Raw genomic sequence first — 21340 nt, 5'->3', positions numbered from 1 at the left:
TCACCGCCCCTCCTCCCTGTCTCTCCCGCTCAGGGTTCAGTCTCACCGCCCCTCCTCCCTGTCTCTCCTGCTCAGGGAGTTCAGTCTCACCGCCCCTCCTCCCTGTCTCTCCCGCTCAGGGTTCAGTCTCACCGCCCCTCCTCCCTGTCTCTCCCGCTCAGGGTTCAGTCTCACTGCCCCTCCTCCCTGTCTCTCCCGCTCAGGGTTCAGTCTCACCGCCCCTCCTCCCTGTCTCTCCCGCTCAGGGTTCAGTCTCACTGCCCTTCCTCCCTGTCTCTCCCGCTCAGGGTTCAGTCTCACCGCCCCTCCGCCCTGTCTGTCCTGCTCAGGGGGTTCAGTCTCACCGCCCCTCCTCCCTGTCTCTCCCGCTCAGGGTTCAGTCTCACTGCCCCTCCTCCCTGTCTCTCCCGCTCAGCATATAGTCTCACCGCCCCACTCTCTGTCTCTCCCGTTCAGGGTTCAGAGTCTGGTGGGCGTGCTGGTCGCCCTCTGCATCCTCACGGGATACTCCATCATGACAGCCAGCTTTGTTATTTACGAGGTCATGGAGTATCAGACAGGTGCCAAGCGTCTCCAGCACATTTCTGGCGTTGGGGAGATCTTCTATTGGATAGTCAATTTCATCTATGATATGGTAAGCACGCTCCCTTCCCTGCAACCCCTACCATTCTCCCCATGTCTGATTGACCCACTGAAGGTAGTGAAATTCCAACTTTTCTAGCAATTTCTCCTTTGTACAAAATTAAAACAAATAATATTAGTCATAGCCATGAAAATTACTTAACAATGGTTTTTAACAGTTGCCTGAAAAAAGTGGGCTAAAACTCATGGAAACTGATGTTCAGTACTCTAAGCCTCACTGTAGAAGTGCAAAAATAAAGATGATTTTTCACTATTGAAAATGTAAATGTTCTCAGCATTATCTAACCATACAGGTACAGACCCCCTTCATTCTACTGTTACTGTTGTGTATTTAATCAGGACGTATGCAACATCAACAATGGATAATTGCAAAGCATATGACATGGTTTATTTAGATTTCCAGAAAACTGAACGCAGTAGGGATTCAAGAAAATGCATGCACATGGATTAGGGAGTAGTTAACAGGTAGACATGTAGAAAACAGAAAGTATTGATTAGAGGAGAAACCTCAAAATGAAGCGAGATATCCAGTGGAGTATCACAGGGATCAGTATTGGGTCCTCTGCTATTCCTAATCTACATTAATGACTTAGATTCTGGTATAGTAAGCAAACTTGTTAAATTTGCAGACAACACAAAAATAGGAGGAATGGCAAACACCATTGCAGCAGCAAAGGACATTCAAAATGATCTAGACAGCATTCAGAACTGGGCAGACACATGGCAAATTACATTTAATAGAGAAAAGTGTAAGGTACTGCACGCAGGCAATAAAACTGTGCATTATAAATACCATATGGGAGATACTGAAATTGAAGAAGGAATCTATGAAAAAGACCTAGGAGTTTATGTTGACTCAGAAATGTCTTCAGCTAGAGAATGTGGGGAAGCTATAAAAAAGGCCAACAAGGTTCTTGGATATATAGTGAAAAGTGTTGAATTTAAATCAAGGGAAGTAATGTTAAAACTTTACAATGCATTAGTAAGACTTCATCTAGAATATTGTGTTCAGTTATGGTCACCTCACTACAAAAAGAATATTTCTACTCTAGAAAGAGTGCAAAGAAGAGCGACCAGAATTATTCCTGGTTTGAAAGGCATGTCATATAGAGAATTGAATCTGTTCAGTCTTGAACAAAGAAGACTACGCGGCGATCTGATTCAAGCATTCAAATTTCTAAAAGGTATTGACAATGTCGACCCAAATGGGCTTTTTCGACCTGAAAAAAGAAACAAGGACCAGGGGTCACAAATGGAGATTAGATACAGGGGCATTCAGAATAGAAAATAGGAGGCACTTTTTTAGACAGAGAATTGTGAGGGTCTGGAAAGAACTCCCCAGTAATGTTGTTGAAGCTGACACCCTGGGATCCTTCAAGAAGCTGCTTGATGAGATTCTGGGATCAATAAACTACTAATAACCAAACCAGCAAGATGGGCTGAATGGCCTCCTCTCGTTTGTAAACTTTCTTATGTTCCTATGTAACTGTCTGTGTCCACGCTGTTTATCCCTTTCAGACGCTGTACCTGGTCCCGGTAGCCTTGTCCATAGCTGTCATTGCTGCTTTCCAGCTGCCCACTTTCAATTACAGACAGAACCTGGGGGCCGTGTCTCTGCTGCTGGTGCTGTTTGGGTAAGCAATTACCATGGAAACAAGGATCCTTCAAACCCCACAAGTGTTTGACTGAGCTGGTTCATGTGAATAGTGAACTAAAGTATGGCCGGGTGATTTTACTGCAGCTGCATATTCTCTTAAGGCTGCTCTGGAGCATGTGGACAAGGACCCAATTGTTTTAAAGGAATATAAATTAGTTTCCAAGTTTTTAATTAGTTCAGAAACACTAAATACTAAATCAAAACTCAAAGAGCGCAGGGCTTTCAGTAACCTCAGTGCCACCTCCATTTATCAAACACAAGCTAATTCGTGGTAATAAATAACAATAGAAATGGGCAGGCTGCCTGCACTCACCTGGAAATGTTTAATTGCTTTTGTGCAGCTTCTCGCTCTGAGAAGCCAGTGCGTCCCTTTGGTTCTTTCTCTCCTCCATATGTTATACTGCATTGCCTCAGTCGACCCCAGCTCCTCAGTCAATGCGCATAATACAAGTAAATAAATAAATACATAAATAAAAAATAAACAAAAAAAGCAGGTAAGTGTTGAATAAAGAGAGTCATCATCGAGCCAAAGTGGGCTTTCTGGTTTCTGATGAAATATTGGAAGAACAATATCAAATAAACATAGTATTTCTTCTTTTCTTTTACACAATGTAACTTTATTGTCATCAGTAAAAATGTGTGTGATATTGTAGTGAGCGGCAGCCTGGTAAATGCCTTGCTCTCCTCCTCAGCTTCGGAACGTTCCCGTGGATGTACCTCCTGGCCGGTACCTTCAAGAATGCAGAGATGGCCTTCATCTGTTACATCTCCATCAACCTCTTCATCGCCGTCAACACCATCATCTCCACCTCGGTGGTCTACTTCCTATCTGAGCTGAGGAAAGACGACTTGGTAAGTAATGCGAGGAGGCGAGTGGAGATTCTGATAAGAGAGAGAAACTCTGTCCATGTGCCGGGTCCCAGCCCTGCCAGTGCTGTTATACAGTACCGATGTACAACTGGAGTGCTAATCTGACTGATTGACGGGACTGGCCTCCCTCTGTTTTCCCTGTGTTCCCCTCCACAGAACGTTAAAGAGGTGTACCGTGTGATGAGCTACGTGTTCCTGATCTTCCCGCAGTTCAGCTTCGGGAACGGCCTGATGGAGCTGTCCCGCGTGCAGTTACAGGTGGATATTCTGGCCGTGTTCGGGATCGACAGCTATAAGAACCCCTTCAGCATGGACGTCCTCGGATGGATGTTTGTAGCGTTGGCCGTCCAGGGCAGCCTCTGCTTCCTGCTGAGGCTGCTGCTCAACACCTGGCTGCTGCGCAAGATGAGGTAGGCCCTGACATTGCTGGCCAAGGGGCCCTGTCATTAACACTGAGGAAATGAGTCTCCTAATGCAGAACCATTTCACCCATTCCAGGTTTTATTAGGAGATTGATTAGCCAAAGTGTACAGGGAACAAGTTCAGGTGTTTCTTATTAAACACCTATTAAAAGCAGGAATGGATCAAACTGCTATGCAATAGGAGTCTGTGGTAACATTACTAAATTCCCAGTTTTAGTATCTTTGTTTTCTTACACAGAAATCCCTCCAGCATTACTGATACAATAGTACTGAACAAGCTAGTGGTAGAAAGGTACCCCAGTATTTTGAAAATGGTACCTCAATGGTTTGGTACGACTTTGAATTACTAAGGTGCCATATCATTACCTGGGTGCTATCCGTGGTACTGTGACATTTCCAGACGTGTTATCTGTGATCTGGTCATATTTCTGATTGGCTTTCTTCAGGGTATTAGACAGGTACCATAATGGGATCTCAATGAGATTGTTGTCAATAAGGGTAGGCACCTGAAACTTCTCTATTTAAATGGGCAGTGAAGAAACATTGATTGACAGTCTGAAAGTAAAGCTGTGTAATGGTACTGCCTATTGATAGTGAGCACTTGCCCCTCCCCTCTCTTGACCCTCTCCAGGATCTTGATGTGCAGGATGAGAGCAGTGATGTTCCATGCTGTGGATGAGGACCCCGATGTGAAGGCAGAGCAGGACAGGGTGGACAGCGGTCAAGCCAGCGGAGACCTGCTGCAGCTCAACAAGCTCAGCAAACTGTACCAGAACATCCACAAGAAAGTGCTGGCGGTCAACAACATCTCTGTGGGCATTCCTGCTGGAGAGGTAAGAGTACAGACTCTTCCACACTATACTGCATGTGTGTGCTTTACACCGTTGGTCTGGGATTCAACAGAAGCCTTTGTCACCCATACCAGTGCTTCGGCCTGCTGGGTGTGAATGGAGCAGGGAAGACAACCACCTTTAAGATGCTGACCGCCGAGATCTTCCCTTCCAATGGAAACGCACTCGTCAAGGACACGGACGGGTATCTATTGCTTGAACAATTGATTTATAGAAGAGATATACTGTTACAAGATGTGATAAGATATTCTGTAGTTTGGAATATAGGGGCTAACCTGGATCAGCTGCTGTGGGGTTTGTTTTTCTTGTTTTTTCTTTGGTTGAGGGGGATCAGGAAAGGACCAGGACATTTATTAGCTTTATGTTTTAAATATAGAATGCAAGGAGGGTATAGGGTGTCAGAGAATACAGGAAAAGATGGTGCAAGGGAGTGTTTTTGGGTGGTAAAGAAAGGGAAATCTATGAAATTGCATGCCTAATATTTCTATGTTAGTCAACTGTTGGCCCTAAAGCTGAATATCCACTGGGTTTGATTGCAGGAGTGTGGTGGACATCATGGACGGCAGCATGGAAGGGATCAATATTGGCTACTGCCCGCAGGTGGATGCTCTGGATGATCTGCTGACAGGAGAGGAGCACCTGTACTACTACGCCAGGATCCGCGGCATTCCCAGCCAACAAATTCACAATGTAAGCAGCACAAGATCTCTGCAAAGCTTACCCAGTTGTGAGAAAAAAGAAAGCTTGTCACTAATATAGAATATCACCCACGGAGCATTTAGAAAAGTGCTCATTATAATCCTGTAATTTTAGACTAAAATTAGGAAAAACTAAAATTATTACATTTAAGGGGCCAAAATGAGAAAAAATTTGTCAGTTTTAGTCCTCTAATAAAAAACGAAAAAAAAGGAAATAAGAGGCAGTTTTATTGATATTGGGTTTTTTTTGGCAGTTTAAGTGTGATTTGTGATGTCGGATTGACAGTATTGTTTGATAATATCAATCGTTCTTTGTTCTTTGCTCTTCAAGGTGGTAATGCACCTCCTTCAAAGACTGGAGCTCCTTCCTCACAAAGACAAGCCCACCTGCCAATACAGCTGTGGCACCAAGAGGAAGCTCTCCACTGCCCTCGCTCTCATCGGCTGCCCTCAGATCCTGCTGCTGGTAAGGGACTGTGCACACCAGCACTGCTGCACTGTGCTAAAGCCTGCAAATGTTCCTGAACACAATCTTTAACCATCTGCAGAGATCGCATGCGGCCACGTTCTGGTCACACTGAATGGGTAGAACATAAGAACATAAAGTTTACAAACAAGAGGAGGCCATTTGGCTGTCATTTGCCATGTTTGCCCAGTTCTGAATGCTGTCTAGATCATTTTGAATGACCTTTGCTGCTGCAACAGTGTTTGCTACTCCTCCTATTTTTGTGTCGTCTGCAAATGTAACACATTTGCTTACTATAGTAGAATCTAAGTCATTAGTGGGCAGCAGTGTGGAGTAGTGGTTAGGACTTGACTGGAGGGTTGTGGGTTTAATCCCAGGTGGGGGACACTGCTGCTCTACCCTTTAGCAAGGTACTTTACCTAGATTGATCTGTTAAATCATTTTGGCAATTTTGTTTTTAGATTAGATGTATCTACTTTTGGGATGTAATTGTTTTGTGACTCTAGTACTACATTTTTAAAAAACAGCCATCTTTTTTCCATGGATGTTTTCTCTATTTTACTCCAATCTACTTCTGTTAGTCTCTGTTTCATTCCTTCATAGTTTGCCTTCCTAAAATTGTAAACCTTAGCTTTAGTCATTACTTTTGGGGTTTTAAAAAGCACTTCAAATTAGACCATGTTGTGGTCTGAGTTTGCCAATGGTTCTCTGACCTGACCTGAACAGTTCTGTGAACTGTTTTAGTTACTCTGTCTTCGTTATTTGAAAAGTCTAAATCAAGACATGCCTCCCCTCTAGTCGGTGCCTTGACAATTTAAGTTAGGAAGCAGTCATTTTTCATTTCCACCATTTCAATTTCGTCTGTCGTGCTCCCCACCGGGTTTTCCCATTTTATATGGGGGAAGTTGAAATCCCCCATTAATATGGCTTCTCCTTTGCTGCACGCATTTCTAATGTAATTGTATAACAGATTATTTTGCTTGGTGCCGAATTTGACGTCTATAGCATGCCCCTATTATTATGCACGTTGAATTTGTCCATTATTCTGACCCATATTGATTCTGCATTCTTTTTTTTCTTCCAGATTTAACACCTGGGCTTCAATACTATTTTTAATGTACAGCGCTACCTCTCCGCCTCTTTTGTCCTGCCAGTCTTTCCTAACCAGTGTATACCCACTAATATTATATTTGTCTCCATGACTCTCGGAAAACCAAGTTTCTGTAACACCTATCACATCGTAGTTACTTGTTAGTGCAGTAGCTTCAAGTTCTAACATTTTGTTTCTGAGACTTCTAGCATTTAGATAAATACATTTAATGGCTGTCTTACCTGAGTTGTTGCCCTTGTTTTGATGTAGTCTCCCTTGTGTCTTTTTGTTGATTTCTCCCCCCTTCATTTCTAGTTTAAATGCTTCTGAACCTCCTCGAGGATCCTTTCTCCTAGTAGATTGGTTCCCTTTTTATTGAAGTGCAGTCCGTCCTGCCTATATAGGTAGTCCATGTTGTAGAATGTGGTCCAATGTTCAAGGAAGGTGAAGCCTTGCTGTGTGCACCACATTGGGCAGCACCCTGTTGTAGTAAGGGGGTCCAGACTGCGAACAGAACACAGGCACGTCTGGTGCAGTTTCACTCAGCCCTGTGTTTTAAGAATCGTTAAGTTAATCCTCTCATCTTGTACAAATGACTGTATCTTCATATCAATCCTCTAGGAATTAATATTCACAGCAACAGATACTTTGTGGAGTCATAAATCATAAATAAATCCGATACATAAATCTGCATGGGCATCACTCTTTCAATTAATTCAGTGTTGCTTCATTCAAACAATTATTGTCACTGAACGACTGAATAAGTCGCTGAAGGCTGTATTTTAGCAATCCCCTGTCGTAGAGGAAGTCTATCAGATTGTGTTTCATCTCGTCCACTCCTTTTTCATTAAGAGCAGCCTGTGGTAACTGTTTCCTCTTTACCCAAAGGATGAACCAAGCTCCGGGATGGATCCCAAATCCAAACGTCATCTCTGGAACATCATTTCAGAGGAACTGAAAGAGAAGTGTGCCGTGGTTCTAACCTCCCACAGGTAGGGGGCACTGTGAGATCTTTCACCCTAAGATGCCAGTTAAGCACAGTGGCAATAAGTTGTTGTGGCAATAACCATAACCAAAGTTATTTTTTTTTACAGTTTTAACAGTTTCCAGATTTACAGCAAATTAATTAATGCCTTTAATGAACCAAGGACATTCATTAGTGTATTGTTGCAACATACTGTAAGAAAAGTATTAAAATATTGGCGAAACAAAGATGTAACTGTGCAACTATGGACAGTTTTTAGAATGTAGAATTTCAGAATTTATTACATTTCTTTTCCCCTAACGTTTCTTGTTTTCTTAAGGCAAACCACTTACTGTATATCTATATAACAAAGATGCAAGTTTTGGTGTGTTCAATTTTGGGTATTTTGTACAGGAGTAAAACTTAATGTAAAACAAACAAAAGAAAACTGTAAATCATACCTGAACTTAATGATGTCCTTTTTACTACGCTTGTCTAAAATTATTTGTTATGAAAGAAACACTTAGTAATACTTAGTAAATGTATCATGAAATTGTATTAAAATAATATTGTGCAACTGTCTACTGTACGGGAAACTGTTTTAGGATTTTGCCCCATGATTTCCTGGTGGATTAGAATCATAGGAGTCATACTCCCATGTGATCTGATTGGAAGTGAGCTTCAAAAGGTTGCTTTGTCTCACTGCTGACAACACCGCTGGACAGTACAAAAGTGGAACTGCCATGGAACGACAGTTAGGTGTCACATACAATGGGCTGAGAAAACAGCAAGTCTTCCATTAGACATCTAACAGCTGTGAGCATTTTGTCAAGTAGACATGGTCTTATCTTACAGCATGGAAGAGTGTGAGGCGCTCTGCACCAGACTGGCAATAATGGTGAAAGGACGATTCAGGTGTCTTGGTTCTCTACAGCACATTAAGAACAGGCCAGTCTCTACCCATGTTTTTTTTCACCTTTTATAAACTTAAATTAAAAAGAAAAGTACAATGCTAACACGTCTGTTTCGTTGTAGATTTGGAAGTGGCTTCACTGTGAAAATGCACCTCACCTCGAGCAGCCTGGGAGTGGAACACATCACCACGTTCATGCAGTCACACTTCCCAAGCACTTTCATGAAGGTGAGTGGCAGGCACAGTAACACAGCGCTGTCATGACCGTGCAGTAGCTGAGGCAGTAGAGCTGGTTTGTACCATTGGTAAGTGAAAATGTGGTGCCATTCTACCAGTGGCTCATGTTCCATTGTAACTGGAAAACAACTACTATAACAGACTACTATAATAAATATGCAGCCTTGGTAAATAGATAAGAATATGATGTGCTGGTCTATATACGAGAAGTGTGTGTGTGTGTGTGTGTGTGTGTGTGTGTGTGTGTGTGTATATTTACACACATGTTACATATATAAAATTATATACATATCCAACTGATCCTATTTATATATATATATATAAAAAAAATTGTAAATAGTTTTATAGTAAAAATGTTAATCATTCCATGACAGAATCTAAAGACAGGACAGGTCGTTTAACCAATAAACAATTCCCAGGTCTTTTCAAACAAAACTGACCTGTCAAACTGGTCTGGGTGTACTTGAATGCTTCTTTGGAGCACAGGACATGAGAACAGCTCCCTGTACATAAGGAACCTCTGAAATACTCCCTGTTCCTGTCTCTCCACAGGACCACCACTCTGGCACGGTGGAGTACCACGTCCCCGTGGCTCCAGGGGGCGTTGCTGTTATTTTTGACCAGCTGGAGTGCAACAAAGCATCTCTGAGCATCAAACACTTTTCTGTGAGCCAGACCACACTGGATGAGGTGGGTGGACTTGCTTATTCATTTCACCACATGCATGTAAATAACAGAAAGGCCACTGACAGGAGTGTGCTCATACTGACGGACTGTTACACGTTAACTTCACAAGCGTGACACGGTCACTCAGACTTCTAAGGATCACAGCTTAGAAGTCTAGATGCACAACAGTGCATCTAGATCACGCTGTCTCACGCTACAATGCTGCTCCCACAATACACCACACATTTCAATCAGAGCATCAGCATTGTTGCAGGAGTGAGCAAGAACTGGATACACTGGGCTGTTTAGAAGAAAAATCTCTTTCTCCTAGCGAACAGTTCATAACCTTGTTTATTTACCTGTGATGTGTGAGTTAAACAAATAACACAACTATCAGACATATGTTGAAAAAAACATGTCTACGAGTTGGACAACATGGGATACAGCGAAGATAATGTAACGTGTTTCTTTTAAACACTGTAGGGGTTTCTGTAACACTTTTCAAAGCTGACTGTATTTGTTTTTTCTTCATGTTCAGGTCTTCATTAACTTTGCCAAAGAGTCGAGCGCGGAGGAATCTGAAGCCAGCAGTGAGCTCAGCGATCAGTCTGTGAACACATAGCACAGTGAAGCAGAAGAAGCCTTTATGTCCCTCACATTTTTGATCAAATTTGTTATTTTTTTTCTTAATTGTTTTAAGTTGTTTAGAAATGCTGTACTGTATTTATGTGATCACACTTTGGATCCTCGTGATGGGTACTGGGATGCACAAGGCTACTGGAAATACATTCATACATGCAGACACATTTGTTCTATTTAATCAACCCAAATAATACTAACTTTATTACTGCTCTTATTTCTGTTATTTACTTTGACAAGTGAGCTGCAAAGAAAGAAGAATGACAATCAATCAATGAATTAATCAATCATACTCATTCAGGATTAATTAAAAATATAAAAATAATGACTGGACATCCCGTTTAAAAAGTTTGCTGCAGTACATAAAAAAGCATAGCAAATTGTAATATGGCATTGATATACTACTGTGATAGAATGGTAAGAAGTGGTAAAGTGGAAACGCCTGATAAATGCAAAATACAATGGCAAGCTTTTATAAAGGAGTATATTACTTAATATTCCACATTTGTACTGATTTGTAGTAACATACTGTTCTGCTTGATTAATTACTGATCGGTGATTTTGTAAAGCTATTTTTTCAGGGCAGAATTCAATGACTATTGTAGAACTGCATTTATTACCTCCTCTAGTGTATGGGCAGTACTGTTTGAAAGGTGCCTATGTCAGGTATCCACACAGTCTGTTTATCCCAAACATTAGGAAGCTGCTGCATTGGCAAAGCACTCCTGCACAGCAATCTTGATAAATGTGTTCTTCAAATAGAATTCAGACTGGAACCTGATTCAAACTTCCATTCTGAAGTCCTCACAGCACTCCAGTGTTTCAGCATTCCCAACACCTGCTACAACCCTGCTAGTTTTGCTTGATATTTAACTGTAATTATTTATGATATACTGTAAGAATTATTGCAGAAAGTATATTTTATTCAATACAAAATATGTGTTTTTCAAAAACATTTAAATAAAGTGTCAGTTATTTATATGTGTGTGTCCATATTTTGCTTTTTCTTTGACTTCATTCTGATAAAAATAGGGGATACAAGCACTGCTTTATTGCTTTGCTGTACTCTGAAGCAAATGCAAACAAAGCCTACAAAGTTTTACTTCTTTCAGAAAATGGGGTCTTGGTTATGTTGGGCATACCAGTAGAAAGTGGGAGGCTGGAGCAACCAAGCCAGCTCTGAAAGCTAAAGCAGAGAGGAGTTCAACCCTTTCAAACACACACTCTGAAAGCTGAAGCAGAGAGGAGTTCAACCCTTTCAAACACACACTCTGAAAGCTGAAGCAGAGAGGAGTTCAACCCTTTCAAACACACGCTTTGCTTACTGTAGGTCTGCACTTCACAAAGCCATTCTGCATACTAAATCTGTGCAGAAGCAGTTGAAAGCAGTTATTACCCTTAGAAAAGTTTACCATAGTAAAAGCATAGCAAAGTGTAATAAAGCACAGTAAAATCATGGTAAAGCATAGGTAAACATAGGACAGGATTGTGAGGTATAAAAGCATATTTAGAATCCTGGCAAATCTGGGTATACTATGGCAAATGCATAGTATAACCATGGGGAAAGCATGGGAAAATGACATAGATTCCATGTGAAAATATCATGGTCATCTTTTATAAGGGTAACCAATAGGGGAAGATGACAATTGACATCTTAAAATCAGCAATTATAACAAACCATTGCCACAGTTTACAGTGTGTGTCTACTACAGGGGTGTGGTAGCTTTAACATGTGTGTATGTATGCGTTGTAATGCCCAGTACAGTAAGTGCAACGTACACTACATGCCAGTATGTGATAAAGCAGCCTGTCCGACTGAATCCCACTCCCTGCGTCCTCACATTGTCGGCTTCTGTGTGTTTCTCATACTAGCTTATTCCAAGGAATCAATAACGACTTTAAATCACAGCAGCTACAAGATTAATGATGAGGATTCAGGCTCAGTGGTGGGTGGTTCAGTCATAAAATGTCAGCGAGTCTTATAAACTGGCGACTTTGCTGTGATTTTTATGACACTCCGAGGGTCGTTACATGGAAAAGATGAATTTCTACCCCCGACTCTTTTATGTGCTCCAGTAATTGTACCATAAAAAGAGAAACCCTTTACCAAAGGTTACCTTGTTTTAATAAAAGAAAGCCTTGCTGTGCTATCATCAAATATGAGTCAAACTGGATTGAATTTCCAAATGTTAGCTCACCAAAAAGCACTAGGGCAAGTCATTCCTCGCTCTGATTAGATTTATGGTGCATAATGCAGTATACATATATGTGAAGAAGTGGTTAGGGCTCTGGACTCTTAACTGGAGGGTTATGGGTTCAGTCCCAGGTGGGGGACACTGCTGCTGTACCCTTGAGCAAGGTACTTTACCTATATTGCTCCAGTAAAAACCCAACTGTATAAATGGGTAATTGTATGTAAAAAATAATGTGATATCTTGTAACAATTGTAAGTCGCCCTGTATAAGGGTGTCTGCTAAGAAATAAATTATATATATAATTATATATATAATGTAACATTAAGAGCAGTGTGAAAAAACCACTGACACAGGTTAAAGGAATTCCTCCCTTATTTACTCCACTATAATGCTATAATATTAATTTACTCCACTATAATACTCAGCGTTCTGCTGACTTCATCATACACCACTGGAGCTTTGCTCTCGTGGTTTGTGTCACTAGAACCCCTCGATGCAATTATAACCTTGTAATTTCACTGTAATTCTATTAGTCTAGATATATAATCCCTATAATTATTTTGGTTTCAGTAATAATAACTGTTATTAAGGTTTGTGTTATGGATTAGGGAAAACACTGTAATAATATTGCTAGCGATGTGGTAAACATCAAAAGAGTAAATAGCTACTGAGCATACTTGCTATATTTTACACAACTGTGGTGTAAATAATGCACATTTCCTCTCTATGTACACACAAGTGGTCAAATAGACAAGGCCGAGATGTGTGATTAGTATTGTCAATGAATGGCCTTTACTGACATCTATCACTTGAGTCTCGGATTCAAACAAATCTCATCTGTATTGTGTTGCACATGGTGACGGAGACGTAAGGGGGAGACACTAATGAATTTGTTATGAATTATTGGCCAAGTAAAGGCACACAGTATTACCATTTCAACTTCTTACCAAATCACCTTAAATCATGCTACAGCGCCCCATGAATCTTAATTTAACATACATGTTTCTACAACTGAAAACATATCCACAGCAAAACGAATATCTAGAAAGAGTGCAAAGATGAGCAACCAGAAGTATCCTGGGTTTAAAAGGCATGTCGTATGCAGACAGGCTAAAAGAATTGAATCTATTCAGTCTTGAACAAAGAAGACTATGCGGCGATCTGATTCAAACATTCAAAATCCAAAAAGGTATAGACAATGTCGACCCAGGGGACTTCTTTGACCTGAAAAAAGAAATAAGTACCAGGGGTCACACATGGAGATTAGATAAAGGGGAATTCAGAACAGAAAATAACAACTAAAATACAGATCTTGCAACTGAATTGTAGATTCATCATTTCCCAAACCTGAGAACAGGTCACAACATACTGAACGTCAAGACGGTATACCAGTTAGACAGCTGGATTTCACAGGCTGATCAAGACTGGTACCACCATGCGTGAGCACAGTCTTGGTTTTCACTGAGATCCCAGGAAGAGTGGCAGTATGTTATATAAATAAACAAGCAGACATGCCGTGCACAGTGCTCCCAATAATAACTCTTAAATCTTCAGCTCCGCTCCGTAAACCCTTCCCTTTTCCCAGTGTTGACAATGCTGGGGATTGACTGATGTGCGCCAGAGTGCCCATGGAAAGATGGAGCTGTAGATTGCTGCATGGACACATTGAGTGGATGGATGTTTGACTAGCTAGCTGGAAGGATAGGTAATGGATCCTGGGTGGTATGTAGATGGATGGATAGGTATTGCTTTGAGTAGATGGATTATATGGATAGGGTAGATTGAGATGTGGATGGATTTGTCTTAATGTACTTTGATTTAATTGGACTCATTGAATCGGTCGGGCCTGCTGTCTCCTAGTTTATAGATCTCTTTTTGGGAACCAGTCATCTGAATTTCCCGCTGCCTGCCCCGGGTGGGATATTATAACAATATCCTGCAGGCTATAATTCCATGAAGCAGAAAGATAGTGTGAAGTATAATAAAAGAGTCTTGAGAATGTAGTTTATTACTCTTGATCTGGGTTGGGACAGTGGGGTTGTACTGCACATTTTGAACTGATTTTTGATCGAAAATGCTCAAACCCAATTACATTACAACGTTTGGCCACACTGTGGCGCTGTCATTCTAGCTTCACCCATTAAGTGCCACAAACATTTTTCTTTGAAAAATTCTGAACACAAGTTGTATCTATGTAATTTGAAACATTACATTTAGACTGAACTTTTGCGGTTAACAAAATGAGAATAAGTAACCATAGCGATATAGTTAGAGACAATTCAAATAACAGGCAGATCGCAGTTAAAAATGCTCCAAAAATGACAAAGTGGCCTGTCCTCAGATGAGCACTTGGTGGGTTAAAATTAACACCGGCTGCCAGCCAAAATTCATCATGTTGGTAGCTACCTGACAATGAGAGATGCTCTGTGTTAATTCAGTTCATTTTATGCATTTACCTGTTTTATTTTGCATTTATCCATTTCTAAGAACATCCTCCAAGGGAGGGGAAAAAACCAGATCAGAATACTCAGATAGCTTTTTAATTCCAATAGCTGAAAAATACTGCATGAATCCAAATTAAATATTTTATGGACCAGTGGACCTATTAATTGTCTCCTAGGATTTATCTGCAGAGCAGACATTTAATCTCCGGAACCAAACCTTTTTCTTTTATTTATTTATTTATTTATTTGTTTGTTTATTTAATTATTTGTGCTTCTTTTAATTAATCGCCACCCTCCATTTCACTTGGAGTCGATCCCAAGCGTGCTCTCCCTAAAAGTGTTTTCAATTCATATTAAACTTCACCGTCCTCTCTCCCGAGTACCTCTTGGACTCCACAGGATGCTAATGAGAAGGGAGGCCGTGTTTTAGCCTCTAGTGTTGGATTCGACAGCTGGTTAGAAATGAGGATTTTTTTTTACTTTGTGCTGAAATTTATACAGAGAAAGTCCACTGTAAAAAAAACTGGTTTTTACATAATTTTATAAGCTTGTGATGTTGTACAGCGGGTCTTCAATTGTGTGATAATCACACAGTACCTGCAAGGTTAAAAATCCTGCTGGTTTGCTGTGACCTACCCTATGCATCATTCCAACCCCTACCCAAATCAAATAAACAACCTGTACAGTCTGATCCTACCAGTACAGTCTAGAAACAGAAAATCAGTTTATCTTCAGACCAGAAACATGCTACACTTCTGACTGTACCTGCCTGAGCTTGAGTTCATCAGTACTGGGATCTCTGCTTTGAATTTGCTGGCCAGACTTGTTGTGGGATTAAGTATTGCAGTATTACTAATAATGAAGGGGTGATTTGGTAGAGATTATGTCTAAAGCCATATGCTGTGTATGTCTTTCTTCTTTAAATGTATGTAATAGTGTTAACCTTGACTAACTCTGTTCATGGTTTTACCCACCTACTCTGCTTTAGGAATGGAAAATGAATGGAAATGGCGTAGAGGGGATGGAAAAAAATAGTGTTGCTGACTATTAGTAAATATGAGCATCTGTTTAACTAGAAATCAATTTAATTTTTACATGCACCAGTGCCCTGGGTATTGATTATCCACTTTCCCCAGTGGGAGGTGCAGTTGACTGTAGGCTTGTGTTTTACCCTGTCATGCATTCCTCGGGGTATTGGTCAGAAACTGATTCAGTTCTTTGCATTAGTTGTAGGTTTGCTCATTCCCCAACAGCTGTGCACCACCGAGTAAGAACCCTACTGTCTTCTGAAATACACAGGACTAAATACTACAAAGCAGTTGTGCAGCTGGTTGTCTTGCAAGACATTCTGTATCCATCTGAAATATTTTAACAATATTTGTTGCAAATTGATGTGTATTGAAGCATTCAGATTGCATGTAATTTGTAGTTCGGTAGAACAAACATTGCTTAGTGTCCTGACAATGCAGTACTGCAAGATGTGAATATGTTTATATCTTCTCTACATTCATTGTCCTTTTTAATTGCAGCATATGTTGTCTTCATACTGTTGCATCTCCTGCACTGAAGTTCCACAAGTTGCAGTGTTGATATCGATTTGAAACCGAGCGCAAGATCATTTTTAAAGACGGCTGTCCCCAGTGTACAGTATGGATTGAATGAGTGTAATTACTCGAGTGATTTTCATGAAGACAGACAGCTTGGGGAAAATCCTTATTGTGTTCTTTTAGATTTGAACCAATTTAACAAGGAGCTTCATTAAGGAGATGAGCACAGTGTATGAGGGCTGTGGATCACAGAGTGCGGGTGTGCTTACTGAGGAATGAATTGTGCTGAATCGGATCTCAACAATGCATCTACATCACCAAGGCTTCTATATGGAGGATTTAGGGACCCCCCCCCCCCCACACACACACACCGGAGTTTCCATAGCATTGAAAATATGAAGTCCCTATCTCAAATAGTTTATGACATGCTAGCTTCTCAGCTGTCAATGACAGTAGGAATGACAGTAAGATTGAAGCTATAGTAATAAAGCAGAGATTGGGGTCTGGAGAGTTCCATGAATACAAGGCAACAATCAAAGCAAAAGCAGAAAAGCAGCCACATTGAGATTGAACTCCAGGGAATCAGCAGCTTTTATGTTACAAAGCAGTACATTTGTTAACCAGGACAGCGGTGTGGAGCTCTCTCTGCTCTCTCGATGCTGCTGTTCACCTCCGTCTCTCCCAGCAGCAGGGTTCAGCTCCTCTCTCTAGATGCTGCTGTTCACCTCCGTCTCTCCCAGCAGCAGGGTTCAGCTCCTCTCTCTCGATGCTGCTGTTCACCTCCGTCTCTCCCAGCAGCAGGGTTCAGCTCCTCTCTCTAGATGCTGCTGTTCACCTCCGTCTCTCCCAGCAGCAGGGTTCAGCTCCTCTCTCTAGATGCTGCTGTTCACCTCCGTCTCTCCCAGCAGCAGGGTTCAGCTCCTCTCTCTCGATGCTGCTGTTCACCTCCGTCTCTCCCAGCAGCAGGGTTCAGCTCCTCTCTCTAGATGCTGCTGTTCACCTCTGTCTCTCCCAGCAGCAGGGTTCAGCTCCTCTCTCTCGATGCTGCTGTTCACCTCTGTCTCTCCCAGCAGCAGGGTTCAGCTCCTCTCTCTCGATGCTGCTGTTCACCTCCGTCTCTCCCAGCAGCAGGGTTCAGCTCCGCTCTCTCGATGCTGCTGTTCACCTCCGTCTCTCCCAGCAGCAGGGTTCAGCTCCTCTCTCTCGATGCTGCTGTTCACCTCCGTCTCTCCCAGCAGCAGGGTTCAGCTCCTCTCTCTCGATGCTGCTGTTCACCTCCGTCTCTCCCAGCAGCAGGGTTCAGCTCCGCTCTCTCGATGCTGCTGTTCACCTCCGTCTCTCCCAGCAGCAGGGTTCAGCTCAGCTCTCACTTTATAATTAACAACATCCTTCCATCTGTCTGAGTCACAAGTTTCCAATTAGAAGACTGTTGCAACAAATCCTGTATTTGGGCCCCCTGTTGAGGAAACATTTGTCTGAGAGGTTTTTAAAAATACACTGCTGGTTTATTTGTTTTGTGTTTTTTTCTTTTTTTTTAAGCTGTAATGAATAAACTTATTTATTGAAATCTGAAAGGCCAAAGCACTGACATACAAGTTTTAGGCCGGGGTTCTTCAGTTGGCGGCCCGCGAGAGCCTTTCTTTTGTCCGTCAAGCATCAGCTGTCCTTCATTACATGTCTGTGTCTAAAATAGCAAGTGATGTGTGGGATTAACATAACAAACAACAACAAAGTGATGCTTTAGATTTGGCAAGCGAGTAGAATTGGGTGATACAGCTGCAGGTAATGCACATCACTCGAAAGTGCTTCACACTTTCCAGACACTGGCCAAACTAGCAAGGCAAATGTTACGTATAGTGATCAACGTTTTGTTTTGTTGTGATCCTATTTATTTTATTTTGACAGTTTTCACTTTCATAAACAGCTTTTTTAAAAAAAGTAAACCCCAGTAATGCTATTACTTCATGAAAATATGTTATTTGTCACTTTGTTTATTGCGAAGAAACTACAATGTCAGGGATAAAAAAAGAAATGAAAAATATAAAAAAAGCGATGTCTACTTATGTACTGTTTCTGCCTGAAATACACACGTGAAAAGTGTATACTTTTAAGTTTGACATCCTCTGCTTTATAGTTAATTCAGTGGAGCAAAGTAAAGCCTTCACAGCCCATTCTGGAATATTACATTTACATATTATTATAGGATAAATAGTATTGGAAATTGCTTTAATTGTGTAAGAGTTAGCTGGGAATTGTGCAGCATGTGATTGGAACAGGAAAGTGAAAGTAGTTTTCATATTAATTTAACTTAATTACATTAGTAATGTACTTTAGCTTAGGTATTGCATTAAGTATGATTGATTAACCTATTACGTTTGACCTGTTGTCAGAGCAATAACATATATATATATATATATATATATATATATATATATATATATATATATATATATATGGTGGATATGCACTGAAGCACGCCTCTCAAAGACGGCACGGTGGATATGCACTGGATAGTCAGTTTTTCACGACCATTTAAACAACCCCCCACCACTTATCTGGCCCATCAGAGAATGTAATTAAGTATCACTGCTTTAGGCAGAAATATTGAAATGGCAATAGGAATTAGGCTGTAGGGCCAGCATGGGTAGCCTAGGAAGGCGCTGGTTTTGCATGACGAGAGTGTAGAACTTCTTCAGGGGAAGCTGGGAGTGGAAATCTGAAATTAATTATCTTATCTCTCTTGTTTTATTTTTGGTAAAAAAAAAAAAGAAATGTGTGTATTCTCTGCTCGTTTCGATACAGAACAGGATATACTTTATGGCTCCCATTTCAGAGCAGTTTCTGCCATTCCAGATTTTTGAGCTGAGCCACACAGCTTTTGTACAAAATTTACAATCAAGACGCATGATGGGGCTCAAACCACTAATCTCTGGATGCAACAAGGAGATGCTGTGGAGCAGTTCATATTGCAGGTGCTGCTAAAACAATTTCACAAGGAACGTCAGTATTTGTGTGTGTTTTAATTGCTGTCTTGCTCCTGGTTTCTTAGTTCCCACACATTCCTTTGAAGCACATCAGCGGGTGCAGAATTCAAAACAAATCCTTGCTTCCACTCTAACAACGAAACACCGGCAGGTGTGCTGGTGATGCTCGTTGAAAATAATCGATTTCCGTGTCAGATGCCAACATGCCTCCTCTATCGGGACGCAGATTACAATGTCTTATTTACCCCCTGCAAATGAAGGTATTTGGCAGAGGCGGAAGAAGTGAATTAGTCACTGAGATGAAGCTGTTCCAGACGCTTGCTGCTGGTGTGCTTGTCAGGTGCCAGGCTCTGTGTGATCCTGCATACACACGTTGGGCCTGCAGTCCTGTCACGTTTTGGTCTTGTCAGACCTGGGAAGCTGCTGTATGCATGCCAGTATAATCAGTCCATCAGGAGCTGTATGAAGGGCTTTTATGTATTTCGTTTCCAGAAGGGTATGCTGCTGTTATTGATTAATAAAGTTATTTAACTCAAAATATACCTTTGTCAGGTTAACAGATAAATCCTCCCATTGCAGCTTGAACCATTTCAGGCTGTACCATGAGATTATCTAGATACAGCTGGAAAGCTGAACTCGACTTCTCATTGACCCAGCTTTGCTGAAGTTTTACATTGTTTAGTGCATTTTAATGTTATTAGTTTTATTATTATTATTATTATTATTATTATTATTATTATTATTATTATGAAATCCCTATTTTATCTAAAAATCAGATTCAGCTTCATGGTAAGTAAATGCACTTTTCTTTGTTTCGTGCCACTTTTCAATAAGGAACAGTCCAGCCCCAGTGTGTTTTTGTACCTTTCAGCAAAGCCTGGGAGAGTGAACCACGCTGCCTTGTGCTTTCTCTCCTCAGGGGTGACCGCTTGTCTGGAGGCTGGGGAGCAGGCACCGGAGCAGAAGTACAAAGTGGCTGAGGGTCCGCGCCACGGCCGGCTGAACCGGGAGCAGCTGGTCAGTGATCTCGTCGCTCGTTGCAATCTGGGCAGCTAGCGGCTGTAGACAGAATTGACACCTAAACTGCGGATTGGGGTGGTGTGAATTTGGGTGTACGATGGTGAAGAACTTCTATATGAAATGCTGCTAGAAAAACCTAAAGCATGAAAATGTCTGTTCAACATTATTTTTCTATGGACTGGTTATGCTATTTCTTAGTTTTCTTTATTTTTGCAATACCTGTTAATACCTGTAGAGAGGACAGTACAATAGCCCCCACCCTCATTATTCACATTACTGTATATCAGTGCTGTATTAACCATGCTGTGAAAGAAGCAGCTGCAGGTTAGTCTGAAGAGAAAAAACAGTTCAGAGTGAAATTGCTCTTTATAGGATCTGGAGAGAAATCTCTTTGCTGACATTTAAGAGTTGATAAATGACCTATGGTATGTGAATGGCATATGAAAGCAATAGTGATTATCCCAAAAAAGCATATTATAGGAATATGTGAAGTACAATATTGTATTCTTAAAAGTGTTCAGTGACAATTGAAATCTGCTTGATCCTCACTATCCTGTAAAGCGCTTTGTGATGGAGGTCCACTATGAAAGGTGCTATATAAAATAAAGATTGATTGATTGATTGATTGATTGGTTCTATGTAATACAGAGACTAAGCCAAACAAACCTGTTCTTGTTGTTCCAGTTGCCCCGGCTCTTTGACGACTGTCACTTCTACTTCCTGGGCTGCTTTAAGAAACCCCTGAAGGAGGACCTGGTGCGGCTGGTGAGGGAGGGCGGGGGTCAGATCCTCTGCCGGCAGCCCAAGCCAGAGAGCGACGTCACGCAGACCATCGACACGGCCACTTACCACGCCCTGCCCAAGTCTGACCAGTCCTTCTGCACCCAGTACATCCTGTACAAGCCCAGAGCCAGTGCCCTCCCCGAGAGGGTTCGCTTGGGCAAAGTGTGATCCGCCCCATCCTCCTGGCTCATCCACTGCAGCGCTGCCTTCCAGTTCCTGCCCGTACCCGAGCCCAGCAGCTTAGAGGAGTGA

General features: G+C 41.5%; 2 protein-coding genes across 2 annotated transcripts in view; both read left to right on the top strand.

The window, feature by feature from the left end:
* Nucleotides 1-10522, top strand: part of LOC117426969 (uncharacterized) — a 71683-nt gene extending 61161 nt beyond the window's left edge. The window contains exons 61-73 of the mRNA XM_059034046.1: nt 457-634; nt 2161-2276; nt 2992-3151; nt 3326-3579; nt 4223-4424; nt 4517-4626; nt 4982-5132; nt 5472-5606; nt 7585-7688; nt 8516-8608; nt 8696-8801; nt 9363-9500; nt 10015-10522. Coding sequence (XP_058890029.1) covers nt 457-634; nt 2161-2276; nt 2992-3151; nt 3326-3579; nt 4223-4424; nt 4517-4626; nt 4982-5132; nt 5472-5606; nt 7585-7688; nt 8516-8608; nt 8696-8801; nt 9363-9500; nt 10015-10098 — 1831 coding nt within the window. The 3' untranslated portion in view covers nt 10099-10522. The remainder of the gene's footprint in view (nt 1-456; nt 635-2160; nt 2277-2991; nt 3152-3325; nt 3580-4222; nt 4425-4516; nt 4627-4981; nt 5133-5471; nt 5607-7584; nt 7689-8515; nt 8609-8695; nt 8802-9362; nt 9501-10014) is intronic.
* An 8419-nt stretch (nt 10523-18941) lies between these two features.
* On the top strand, nt 18942-21340 carry LOC117426667 (BRCA1-associated RING domain protein 1-like). Its single transcript, XM_034044536.3, is given in 3 exon segments — nt 18942-18945; nt 20205-20302; nt 20990-21340. Coding segments are annotated over 3 exon segments (453 nt in total).

The sequence above is a fragment of the Acipenser ruthenus genome, chromosome 11, assembly GCF_902713425.1.
Source record: "Acipenser ruthenus chromosome 11, fAciRut3.2 maternal haplotype, whole genome shotgun sequence".
Classification (NCBI taxonomy): domain Eukaryota; kingdom Metazoa; phylum Chordata; class Actinopteri; order Acipenseriformes; family Acipenseridae; genus Acipenser; species Acipenser ruthenus.
This window is presented reverse-complemented; position numbering and strand designations above follow the sequence as displayed.